The following is a 13973-nucleotide window of genomic DNA, read 5'->3' as shown; positions in this document are numbered from 1 at the left end:
TTGCGATTGCATCTTGCGTTCCGCAAGGCCTTGTGTGTCTGACTGGCAGAAAACTGGTGGCACACGTTCTGGGGGAAAAAACTATAACTGAGGCTACGTGCGTCGTGCGTCCTTATCACATCGGGTGACATCGGCCGTTGGAGGAGGTCCTGGGGGACGGCGCATCGACGCAGGACGCAGACGCCGAAGATTTTCCGAAGCAGCACAGCTGTGGACATTACCTGTCATAGATATGGAATACGTCGTCGGACCATCCCATCGAAAGAACGTTACCAGGTAAGAAAGTAACTTGTTCTTCTCTACTTTTGCTTCTCACAACCCACCTCCAACTCCGGGTACTGCACGCTAGTCTATGCACAGCATGTGATTCTGAGCAGATTAACAAACATCAGAAGACATGCATTACTTACGTAAAAGCATTTCTGATGATTGTATCTGCTTAGATTCACATGCGCCCACCCTTCCTCCCTGCTCGGATGGAAGGAACATAGACATCTTATTACTTTCTCTTATGTACTCACTCACGCCTAGAAGGCTCCCTCAGGGCGAGGAAAAAATACAGAGGGACTTCGACGCGTGAGGGATGTTGGGTGCACTGCACATCTCTATAGGGATAGTATTACAGACATGCCTATGTCGACGTCCCCTTTTCGACTACAAAAAACAAAATGCAATACTCTGCAGTGACCACTGGATGTCGGACTATGCACAGCATGTGAATCTATAGATGCAATCATCAGAAATGCTTTTACGGTAAGTAATGCATGTCATATGGTGACACTGAAATTCAGATACACTAACCTAAACTTTACTCTAAAGCATGAAGATGATGCAGTGTTTTACAATATCAATACTGTAATTATGAATTATGTAACCACTTACATGATTTTAGGCATGCAATTGCATGACTGTCTTTTTAAAAGATATAAAGTTGACACATACTTGTCTTTGCCAGACTCATGTAGAATGCTTAATAAAAGTATCATCCCGATTCACTTCTGGTTTGCAATTATTTGAAACAAATTCTTGCCTATCACTCCTACACATGCGTTTGACACTTGAGTGGAGGAGAGGATTACTGCTTCACTTTCTCTTCATTACCACTTGAAGTGAACAGTTAAAAGAGGGTCAAGAGAGCACTGATGGCAAGCGAGGACTGCCGGGCAAGCTTGCTTTAATTGATGGGGCTACTTAAATAGCTAACATTGCTACACAAGTGTTCATTTGATTAGCAAACCTACAGAATTGCATAGCAAATTGCTCTACGACACTGCTTATTTTATGCCTTGGAACTTATTTATTTGCATTTGTAAAGCGCACAACTACCCTCGGGCATCGTGGCGCTGTTGAGAAGGCTTACTTGTTTACATAAGAGCTTGTGAAGAAACAGACTTAGTGACAATAAGTGCTGGCAAAGAAAACAGTTTGCCTGATCCAGTTGGAGGGGCAGCAGTAGCATACAATGCTTAGGGACAATGTAGGTGGCAGACCTGATCCACAACCCTTTCTTACAGGGTGGCAACACCGTATAGTGCATAGTCGTACATAGGGTGTGTTGTGGCATCGAGCTCAAGCAAACCCCATCTTGAAGGACGGCAGGAGCAGCGGGTAGGTACATTGAGCAATTGCATGTTGCATGATGGGTGCAATTTACAGATGCCGGGGTCAGGATCATTAACAAATGCATGGAGCAGCCACGATGACCAAGGAACCACTATACTCTAATGCATGGTGACAGTTAGAATATAGTGCAGTTCTGACTGAAGGGTGGCACTTAGATGCATATGCGAGGGGCACCAGCACACCCACTGGCGATCAGCGAGGTGGGGGGGGGTTCATTTGCACACAGGCAACCAGCAGGGGGAACACATTCTCACATGCATTGGGCAAGGGGGCGAGTGGTGAACAGGGTTAGACGGGGCCTTAGGAGTGGGCCTTGTGAGGAGGGCTGGCCAAGCCTGCCGGCCTATTCATTGCTCCATCTGATCAGGGCAAGATCCAATCAGTGACCCCCAGCAGCACCATGCCCAGCGCTCCAGTGCAGGCAGTAAGAACGGCCATATTGGAATGGCAAATGCAAGCAACAAAAGATAAGTCGGAAGCATTAAACCGGAGCATTCTTAGGCTCCCAAAGTGAAGTGGCTTCTAGATGGAGTCGGGTGCCTAAGCAGGCAGAAGTCAAAAACACAATTTAAGTCAATTTTCGTGCGCCGCTCGTAAATGCCGAACTCTTGTCTAGTAATACTCCATATGCTCCCCTATATCCCATGTTGAAAAAAAAGGGGGGTCGGAGAAAGATGCCATAGTGAGGCAGGTACACCTTGGAGTGAGTTGTGCCACAGTTGTAACGTGATATTAAAAAGGCCTCCAGGAGTAGAGCTCCAAGGCTGTTGGTTGTCCCCCGGCATTTGTGTAAGGTCTTATCTCATAATTCCGATTTAGTGGTCCGTGTTACGGTTCTCAAACGCATAGGTGACATTAAAGTGCAGTGCTGCGTCCATACATTATGTGCCTGTGGTGCGCTTACCTGTATAGCCGGTTCTTTGTAAAACGATCGCTGTCCTGGAGGTGTCTCGGAGGGGGCTCAGTGCGTTGTTACTTAAAAGTGTTGCTTTTCACACTCAAATGATTCCATAGAAAATGTATTTAGTTTTGTAATTTCTGTTCCCTGATTTTGAAATCTTGACAGTCTTTAAAGCTTGCAATTTGGGTTTTTTGTGCATATTCGCACATTGAGCATGACCCGCATTTGGTGATGACTATGGGGGCGTCTCCTCCGAGCCAAACTGTTGCTACTATGTTTTTATGTGCCATAAAGGATGGGCTTAAGATGTTACGCAGGGTTGGTGCTCTACTGAAAGAGAGGCTGGGGTACGGTGTCAGGTTAGTTTTCATGTCTTGTCTATCAGCAGAAGTGCCCAATGTTTTTTCAAGATTTGCACACTGTGCCTCACCTCACACGGCCACCACGCACATGTATAAAACCCTAATCACCAGGGTTCGAGAATACTGGCTACCCCATAAGCCGGTCCACTAGCACAATATGCCCTCACAGGACCATGAGACATACACTGGCCACACAACCAACCCTGTGACCAACAATGGAGGGTATGCATGACTCACCCCACCAGCAAGCCGGAAACGTTAACAGCAGTAACATGCAAAATTGTTAAAATTTTAAGCACCACATATGAAACACTATACTGCCTCCCAGCCGCAGGCCCATCCAGGACCCAAGACCAGGACTATTTAGGACCAGCTTCTCCCGAAAGGGGACCACATCCAGGAACACAGAACCCCCACCCCCCAAATCGGAACATGGGTAAGAACCGCCAATATACCTTGATCACAACACTTTAGGGGAATTCAACGTCTCTTATCCTCCCCCCCCCCCCCTCTTTTTTTCTGCTCCATTGTCACTGTCAAGCTTCCCCTTTACTGCAGCATCCCAATGTAACGCCCTTCCTCCCAGTCTTAGAAATATCTCATCACACATAGCCTTTCGCAAGGAAACAAAACACGTTTATCTGAAGCCCCTAATACCTACTCACTTGGTCCCTTGGGACTGTACTACATATACAAATGTGGCACGTTGATGTACCATTTGTTACCTGTCTCACTTCCCTGTAACCTCATGTAACTTTCCACAATATATTGCTACGCATAATGTAACCAGCAAGCAATGACGTGTCCATGTAACCAAGTTTCTCCCTTATTTAACAGCGCCTGGATGCCTATGGGCTGCAACTGCGCTATATACATTCAAATAAAATAATGTAACAATAAATGTATATATCCTGTACTACAAATTACTGTGTGACTTGCAATGTAAACTGTGTACGCACAAATGGATGTTCAAAACAATTCATTTATCTCACTTATTCACGCTCTGGCCACCCATATCGAAAAATTGCTGGATATATCAGCCTTGATAAAGACCCTAGAGGTCGAAACATGTGTCGGCTGAAAACCACTAAAACCAAGAGTCTTCACTGTAATAAACTTACACCATATCAACCGCATTTAGCGTGGAAATGTATACTTTACAAATTTACCAGTGCAAGGTAGCCAGGTCCTTCTCTCCAATCTTACCCAAGAGGTGTGGGCTTCACTGCCACCAACCTGCATATATAACTACCATAGTACGAGAACTTGGATCTTGGCGCAGGAGTGTTCATAATCTGGGCCTGCCATTCTCCTGCTGCTACATGTATGGTTTCCTCTCCTACACCGTGGAGACCAGGCGCACACTTCTATAAGCTGTCTCCTTCTGCTACAGAGGACTTTTCTTGAACACATTAAAGCCTGACTTCAGCCTGGCAATGTGATTTATCTGCTACAGGTGCCTTTCGTTCAACTCTTATTCCCCGGTCCACTAGAAATATGCTCAGTCTGCCATGGGCATCCCTTTGTTGCAGTGCAACCCACGTACATGCAGTGGACTCTATGTAGTCGTACTGTAACAGCAGATAACTACTTGAATTTTGAATTGTTTTTGAAAAGACCAGCCATATTCGCAAATGCATGTCCCTGGTTGATGTCATTCTTTTTCTTGTGGTTCCTCAGACATCACATGATTGGAATGTGACTTGGAAAATGCCTGCTGCACACATCGATGGAACAAAGTGTGGTTTGTTCAGAAAAATGAGTGCTCTTTAGAATGAGCATGACCTTTTTCATAGATGGGAGATGGCAGAAATGCATGGTGGGGAGGCACCGGTGGAATTGCAGAGCAATTTGGGGCTGAGAGGAGGAGGGGGGTAGGGGGGGAGGGGGTCTGTGTGTGTGTATGTATGAATTTGTGGTTTGGCTGACTAGCAACCTCGGAATACATTACAATTTCCTTTTTAACAAGAGTTTGTTTTTCGTTTTTCAGGTTTCTGGTTGGCCGAGTAAAGGCGGGAAACTGGTGTCTGCTCTGAACTGCAACTATGAGTGAACTTGAGCAGTTGCGCCAGGAGGCGGACCAGCTGCGTAACCAGATCAGGGTAAGTAGGATGTGTTAAATACCCCCACAACTATCCTTTCGACTAATGTATGAAAATATCAAAAATATGCATGCCATTTTTGACCAATTCTGCTAATTTTACTTTCATATTTTTACAGGTTTTAAAATATGTATTCTATCAAAGTATGACATTATGTGCATGTTGACTTTGCAACATGCCTGTAATTTGCCTCTTCATGCCATTTCCCAAAGGCCCACTGCAGAGAGCCAATTGTATAGACCTTGTCGTTTTCGGTTCTCAATGTGGGGAGATGCAGCCTCTGACAAAGTCCTGCTCTAAACTCTTGAGCATCTTTAAAGACTGCAGAAAAATGCCCTAGGCTGATCCATGAGGAGGTGGTACGGGGGGACCCAAGCACAAGTATATGACAGGTGTCAATATAGTGTCCATAATGGGGCATGCCTTCACATTCAAGCCTTTCCTCAGTTATGTGGCACTCTGTCTTATTTTTATTTATTTTAATTTTTGTAACGTGCCAACATGCCCGTGGGCCTCAGGGCGCTCACAGAGCAAAACAAGGACAAACACAACAGGCATAAAACAGAAGAATAGAGTCAGAGGATTATTCCAAGTTGAAGAAGTGTCTTTATAGCACGTTTGAACACATTATATCTTTGGATCGGCCATATCCTAGCTGGAAGTGTTCCAAAGAAGGGGACCCTGAGCATCAAGGGTAGTACCTCCAAATTTGGCTGTCCTGAATTTAGGATGTTTGAGAATGATCGCAGAGGAAGAGCGAAGGTTCCTTACATTGGATTTGGTGCTAATGCGGGATGACGGATAGATGTGGCTGCTTAGACTGAGGCATTTGTGAGTTGCGGTAAGCATCTTGTGTTATGCGGTGTTTGACCGGAAGCCAGTGGAGTTTTTTCCTAAAGGTAGAAATGTGTGTACGATGAGACTGATTGAAAATGTTACGCCCAGCATTATTCTGCGCCACTTGTAGAGATTGGATATTAGAGGCTGAAGTGCCCGCCAAGAGAATGTTACAATAGTCCAGTCTTGAATTAACCAGGGCAGTGGACAAAAGAGCACAGTTCTCCTCTGAGATGAATGGTCGATGTATCTTATTCTCTTGTTTGAGACCACAGCTGGATTTAATGCTGGAAACATGAGATTTCATGGAGAGTTCTTCATCAAGAACTACTCCCAATGTCTTAACTTTCTTTTGAACGATGATGGTATTGTTGGCTATGTGGAAACTGTCATAGTTGGAATCAAGTTTTGCCCAAGTGTTTTTAGATGCCACGATAAGGCGTTCGGTCTTTTTATAGTTCAGGGCAAGAGAATTGCAGGCCATCCAATCTTGTATGGCTTTGTATATTTGTTGATGGTTTCCGTGTCACTGTTATATGAGCCACTCAACTGTATAACAACCTGAGTGTCATCGGCGTAATTTGTATATTGCACTCCTAGTTTGTTCAGGAGGTCAAGAAGGGGCCGGATGTAAAGATTGAAGAGCAGCAGCGACAGACAGGAGCCCTGTGGAACTCCACATGTCTGAGAGATAGAAGATTATCACCAACGCAAACCCTTAACATTCTGGGACCCAGAAAGGAAGCAATCCATTTGGATGCAATCGCAGAGCAGTTGGCGACCTCTCCGAGCCTTGACACCAGTAAGCTGTGATCAACCAGTTCAAAGGCTGCGGAGAGGTACAATAGCATGAGCAAAGCCACTTGGTTTTTATCAGCGATGCTGGCTAGTGTAGATTTGAGATCCAGCACAGATGTCTCAGTCCCGTGACGAGCTCTATATCCCGACTGACGGGTACCCAAAATGTTGTGTTTTTCATCATGGGCCTGTAGCTGTAGTAGGCAAGTTTGTCAAGTATCTTGAGCACATAGGGCACGTTATGGGCCTGTAGTTGTCATAGTTGGCTGGATCAAGGTTTTCCTTTTTCAGTAGAGGAGTGATCCATGCCAACTTTAGCATGTCCGGCACCAGACCCTCATCAAAGGAAAGGTTAACCAGTTTGCTGATCCATGGAACTAGGGAGTCCAAATACTAGTGGGGCAGTCGTCAGCAGGACAAGACGTGGCTTTAAGGTCCTGTATGATTTTGAATACTTGTCTAGTGGACATAGGCCGACATCTAGTGGAAGCTGCAGAGTATTATAGTTGGTTTTTCGAAACTCAAAAAGGGGTGTCGAACTAGGGCGTGCCAGTCATACTATCCCTAGTGTGACTTCCACTGTACCCATGAACCCTCACGCGTGTAGGACCCTCAGATTGTTTTTTTCCGCCATACTAGTCGGACGCATGTTGCGGAGTTCCCTTGGCAGTTGCCAATTATACAAAAATATTGTTAAAAATGTTCCCCGTTATCTTCCATCCTACGACGAAGATCGACATGAGCGAAGATCGAGGGAGCCAGCTGTCAAACTACACGACGGACCTTGGTCCTTGGATGGCCTCTGGCCCTGTACAAGTAGGGAGTGTGGGGTGGTCATAACTTACCCACATTTATCTCCTACATATACACAGCCCGCTGCCAGATTTACACATATGGAGAGTGCTTCTTTCAAATTCTGCCCTAATTGTAACAGGAGGTTTCCCTGGGTAGGTAAGCACAATACGTGCAATCTGTCTCCCACAAGACCATCCCAAGGCTACGTGTCGAGCTTGTAAGCTCTTCAAGCCAAAAACACTTAAGGACCACTCGAAGCGATGGGCCCACTACGGCAGGCAGCTAGAGGCCACGGACGTCAAAGGGTCGTTCAGTGTTGGCGGCAGCGCCGCCGTATCGGACGGCGAGGGCAGAGGGGTGACTTCAGACACCCACACGCAAGCCCTTGACCCCACAGGACTGGCCAGCAGCCCAGTTTTGGGGACAACACCCGGCAGGAGAAGCGCAACCCACACCACTTCCTCTAAACACATCAGCTCCAGCCGTGACTCGACACGCGTGTCGAGTGATCCGCAACGGAAGGCACACAGAGCGGTCCAACGATTGTGTCCTCTGGGCGTTCCCGTTCGCGATCACCACATGACTAAGACAAACTGTCCGTGGTTGAAAAAGGTGCTGCACTCTCAATAGTTCCAGAGGCTCGATCGTCAGACGATTCAGACCTCTATGCTCCCAAGTCAAAGCTTGTAGCGTGTACTCCCGAGATTCGGTACCCTCCTTCTACCTCGGAGTCTCGATGCGAAGCGTCGAAACCCTCCGACCCCTAAAACCTCCGGAAAACATTCCTCTAGTCACAGGAATGGGGATAAACAACACAAGAAACCTTCTGAACACTATAAAGAAAAACAGAAGGCTCCTAAAGTAAGTCCAAAGTCCCTGACACTACTCCTAAGAATAAAATTGTCCCTCCCACTCCTCATGATATGGGCATGGATGAGGAACCAGAACAGGAGAGGTTTATTTCCAGTTCCAGGGAATGGAACTCGGCAGATATTGATAGGGTGATGAGAAGGAAGTCTCTTTTTTGCAGACTTCTATGAAAAAGACCCTAATTATTTCCATAGCTATGCCAACACACCAGCTACCTCTGCCCTTTCGGGGTCCAAGGACTCTCAACCCCCTACTAAAAGGCTCTGAGGCTCTGGGTAAGGTTTGGTTTCAGACCCTTTGCTAATTGAACCTCACCATCCAGAGTCATATGGAGAGGAGACAGAAACACATATGCTGGAAGACCAGACAGGGTTTTCTTATTATGGGGATGACTAGGACCAGGAAGAGGAACAGGATGATGAGGCAGGGGCCTACAATCTTGACTCCCCAATTCCTAGAGACCCCCGGTGAATGGCTTGCTGATTATCAGCCACTCTTCAATGAGGTACTGGCTAAAGCAGCAGCTAATTTTCAGAGACACACAGGGTGTCCAAGAAGATGGGGATTTCGCTGAAGAAATCCTAGGGGACAAGAGAGCCATTACCCAGGCTATCCCAATATTAAAATCAATCCAGCATAGAATTGATCCCTCGCTGGTAACCCCAAATCTTACCCGTGCTGTGAATCCACGAGTGGAAAAATTATTCCGGGCCGCACCCTCCGATCCCATGTACATAAGGGTTCAATTAAAACTCGACTCCCTGGTAGTAACCACCAGATAAAGGGCAGGTACGCCACTAGCTGCTTCAGAAGCACCACCTGATAAGGAGAGCAAAGGGATATATGCTCTAGGTAGGAAAGTTGCCTCCACGTCAGCCTATCGGGCACGTATTGCTAACAGTACCACTCATTTAGCAAGCTATAACTGCCATCAGTTGGAACAAGTAGCTGCTCTAGTAGTCTCTGCACCTGAACCCCTAAAAGGCCAGTAGGCCCAAATTGCAGCAGACAGAAGATCCGTATCTGGATGCATCATTAAAACAAATTTTGATGCAGCAGATAATGCTGGAAGTTTGATAGCCGAAGGCACCATAATAAAGTGCCATGCTTGGCTAATGCAGTCGGGGTTTAAACCCGAGACCCAAGCCACGCTTACAGACATGCCGGAAGAGCCGAACGTTCTATTCGTCAGGGCAGTGGAAGAGGCACTAAAGACAGCTAAAGATGAGTACGAGACCCTCAAATCTCTCAGACAAATCACAAATAATCCCCCAAATCGAAGGGAAAATAATATTTATCGCTTTAGCGGCCAAAGCTCCCAGAGGGGTTCCAACTACTACCAAAATTAAGGAGCCTCATGTGGCAACAATCGGTTCCCAACATCACAGGGATTCACCAGAGGCCAGCGCAGGGGCCACACTATGGGTAGAGGCAGCCCCGCCAGAGGTGGTACGCCGCCTAGTAAACAGTGACGTTCCGCTTTGGGTCCCCTCACATGCATCCCCAGTAGGGGGAGGCGCATTTCCACCTTCATCCACGCATGGGAGGGGATAACTTCGAGATGGGTGCTGTCCAGTGTGTCCGCAGGATACTGTATAGAACTATTAGCGCGCCCCTATGACCATCCTCCAAGACAGAAGGTACACTCGTTGGAACTCCAGAAAATCCTTCTCGAGGAGATTGCCACTCTGCTTGCAAAGGACGCCATAGAACTTGTCCCGGGCCACCAGGTAAATGGGGGTATTTATTCAACCTACTTCCTTGTGCCAAAAAAATCTAACCATGCGCCCAGTATTGGATTTGCGCCCTGCAAACAATTGTCAAGTCATAAAAATTCTGCATGACTACACTCAAGAGGTAATCCCCCTACTAAAAAAGGGGATTACATGACAACATTGGATATGAAAGATGCCTTTCTCAATCAGCGCACAGCAGATTCTTGCGTTTCAAAATGGACAACCAGCACTACCAGTTCAAGGTGCTACCCTTCGGGATATAGCCTCGGCTCCAAGGGTATTCACTAAGGTACTGGTGGTGGTGGCGCACCTACGCAGGGAGGCAATCCCAGTGTACCCTTACCTGGACGACTGGCTCATCACAGGAGAAAACCCTGTAATTTGCAGTTTCAACATTCAAAGAACGATCAACCTCCTCTTCCAATTGGGCTTCTCAATCAACGAGAAAAATTTGAGCCTGATGCCAAGCACCTCCAAAACAGTTCCTAGGAGCTGTCCTAAACACCCAAGAGGGGTTGGCCTTTCCATCAGAGGAAAAAATTTGGAATTGCTGCAAATTCCTCAATATTAGGCTGGTCGCCAAATAAGGGTGCGCAAAGCGGTGCGCTTGCTAGGCATGATGGCATCTTGCATTTACCTGGTTCCCCATGCGTGCAGTCTTCAGAGTGCTTTATCAAACCCCTCCTATCCAACCTGTCAGTGCAAATCCTAACTGACAGCACAACGGCGAGTGCAAATCCTAACTGACAGCACAACGGCGATGTTTTACTTAAACAAAGGGGCACTCGTTTGCCAAATCTGTCCAAGCTTGCCCAGAAAATGTTGAGATGGGCACTCAAACGAAAGATTTACCGGCCATCCCAACATGTTCCAGGGAATCTCAACTCGCTAGCAGATGCTCTGAGCAGGGATCCCCTTCCAGAAGAACACGAGTGGACACTTCACAAAGAAGTCGTAGGAGACCCCTTCTCTCAGTGGGGTTTCCCCGATATAGACCTATTCACCACAAGCGAATACAGGCAATGCCCAACTTTCGCAACCAGGTTCTCCAAGCTAGGCTCCAAGGGGAACACCCTATGGATGAATTGGTCAGGGATGTTTGCCTATGCTTTTCCACCAACCCCTCTGAGGAAGGTGGTCAACAAGGTCCTCAAGGAGCTGATGACGCTTATCCAAGTTGCTCCTATGTGGGCGAGAACCGTGGTACCCACACCTATGCAAATTAGTGGTGTGCGATCCCATCAAACTCCTGTGCCAGTACAACCTACTCTCCCAGCACGAGGGCCTAACCGTGCATCTTCAGCCCAACGCCATGAACTTGGCAGCATGGCTCCTGAAGTCAGAGTTCGGGCATCTCAATTTACCCCAGAGATGTATGGATATCTTGAAAGAGTCAAGAAAACCTAACAAAAGACAGTTACTATGACAAATGGAAACAATTTGTTTGGTGCCAGAATAAGCAAATCAATTACGCCGAGGGCCCACTCTACAAGAGGTACTGGAGCCATTCTGGCTTTCATTGCAAATGTACCCCTTGACACCATTTGCAAAGCAGCTACATGGACCTCTATTCACAACTTTACTGAGCACTGCTGCATTGACACTCATTCCAAGGCAGATACTAAAGTGGGACAAGCGGTTCTAAGACATTTATTTGCTCATGACCCGTCTCACATCCCACTTCCTTCTTCTAACACTGCTCGCTAATCTATGCACAGCATGTGATCTAAGCAGATTCCACAAGCCTCCGAAGGGATACATTACTCGCCGTAATTGTATTTCTGATGCTTGTATCTGCTTAGATTCACGTGCGCCCGTCCTTCCTCCCCTGAGAGAAGGCGCATAGATGCTTTTAGTCTTATCTATTTTATCTGCATGGATACTCTGTACTCCCGCTACTCCTCATGCCAGAAAAAATACAATCTTAGAGTCCTATACGCGTGAGGGATCATGGGTACAGTGGACGTCACACTAGGGATAGTATTACTGGCACACCCTAGTTCGACTCCCCTTTTCGAGTTTCGAAAAACAAACAGTAATACTCTGCAGCTTCCACTAGATATTGGCCTATGCACAGCATGTGAATCTAAGCAGATGCAAGCATCAGAAATACAATTACGGTGAGTAATGTATCCCTTTCTGAGCCTATAAGATTGCTTTTCTGGTGGCTATCACTTCTATTAGGACAGTGTGTGCACTGCAGGCTCTCTCCATTCAAGACCCATTTGTTACCATTCATAAGGACTAGGTGGTACTGTGTACACACACACCCGTGCATTGCGCATACATTAATTTCTAGGTTCCATGTTCACCAATCCATTGAACAGCCAACTCTTATTTTCAAAATCTCTCTAATTCAGCTGAAGGAAGCCTCCATACACCAGCTGTTAGGAGAGCAGTTGTGCATTTCCTTGAAGAGACTAAACCACTGCGAAAGACCGACCAATTCTGTTTCTGTTGCTGCTGGTAGTGAAGGGCACCCTCTTTCAAGCTCTAGATGCTTTGTTAAATGCATCCAAATTAATTACTCTTCAGCTAAGAGAGACGAACCCTTTTCGCCTAGAGCATAGTCTACACGAGGCACAGGAACTACTATAGTTTTTATTTTAAGTGTTCCTATTGATTTTATTTGAAAAGCAGCTACTTGGAGCTCTGTTCATACTTTCACTCAACATTACTGCTTAGACACACTCTCTCCAAGACTGGTTCTCAGGCGGCGTTAGGACACATTTGCCACTGTCCCTTCACGCATCCCAGAATCTCCTGGTACGGCTCGCTAGTCTATGCACTACATGTGATTCTAAGCGGGTTCACAAGCATCAGTAGACTGCATTAGTCCCCATAATTGGATTTCTGGTGCTTGGATCCGCTTAGATACCCCTGCGTCCATCCTCCCCTCTTGGGAGTTGAAGGAAGGACATTTTACACCTTCTTTTCTGGGGTTCTCACCCAGACATTCTTGGAGGCTCCCTCATGGCAGAACCAAAACAACCGGGGGGACTTATACGCAGGAAGGATCTTGTGTACACTACACGTCACGTTTGGGTTGGTCACGCCCATGTTGCAATACTCCGCAATTACCACTAGATGTCGGACTACATGCACAGCATGTGAATCTATACAAGCGCCAGAAATACAATTACAGTGAGTAACATATGTCTTATTTCCTATCTGGGCATTCTGACACCTGCAGAACTTTCTTGTCATCACTGGGTGCCAATCTGAAATCAGACAGCCAATCCTTCTCGATCAGGAAGCCGGTGTTAAGATAACATTTTGATGCACAGCACAGATTTTGTCCAGCAGTCCAGCCTCTTTGCTCCAACCCCCAATGGATTTGGATGTTTTAACAGCCTTGTGATACAAACAGTTTGAAAACATGGCTTCTGAGGATATCAGACTGGTGTCTTGGAACACCTCATTCCTGGTGGTCATAAAATCAGCCAGTAGGATAAGTAAAATCCAGGCCCTAGCAGCGGACAAGCCTTTAGCAACCTTTCATCGAGACAAGGTTATGACGCACACGCGCCCCTTTGTTCCTTCACAAGACGGTATTTTTTCTAACTTCAGAGTCTGATAGTTCCTCACTTCTTGATGTCCGGAGAGCCCTGAAGTTCTACCTTGACAGGAGCAGAGAATATAGAAAGTCCCCTCAGCCATTTGTTATGTTCACGGGAGGAGGGCTGCGAGTGCAAGCAAGGGTTCATCAGCTTCTAAAGCGACCAGGTGCACTGTGGCGGGCATCCGAGAGAGCTATGCTCTACAGAAACTGCTTTAACCAAAAGGTCTTCATCCCCACCTAGTCGGAGCCAAGGCAGCCTCTGAGGCATTTCAGAAACATGTCCAGTGGGACACTATTACAAAGGCAGCAACCTGGGCATCGGGCTTTTGTAAGCACTATTGCTGGGACATCCCGAGAGCCAATGGTATTGAGAAATCTCTTTGGCTA

At 46.7% G+C, this 13973-nt stretch overlaps 1 protein-coding gene across 4 annotated transcripts in view; it reads left to right on the top strand.

The window, feature by feature from the left end:
• Window positions 1-13973, top strand: part of GNB2 (G protein subunit beta 2) — a 447265-nt gene that overhangs the window by 200635 nt on the left and 232657 nt on the right. For all 4 annotated transcript variants that reach the window (XM_069644804.1, XM_069644810.1, XM_069644815.1 and 1 more), the window contains exon 2: window positions 4877-4988. In XM_069644804.1, coding sequence (XP_069500905.1) covers window positions 4932-4988 — 57 coding nt within the window. In that variant the 5' untranslated portion in view covers window positions 4877-4931. The remainder of the gene's footprint in view (window positions 1-4876; window positions 4989-13973) is intronic.

Source organism: Ambystoma mexicanum, chromosome 1p (genome assembly GCF_040938575.1).
Source record: "Ambystoma mexicanum isolate Mex_15411 chromosome 1p, UKY_AmexF1_1, whole genome shotgun sequence".
NCBI classification, from domain to species: Eukaryota; Metazoa; Chordata; class Amphibia; order Caudata; family Ambystomatidae; genus Ambystoma; species Ambystoma mexicanum.
Note: the sequence above shows the minus strand (reverse complement) of the source record. Positions and strands in the feature narration are given on the sequence as shown.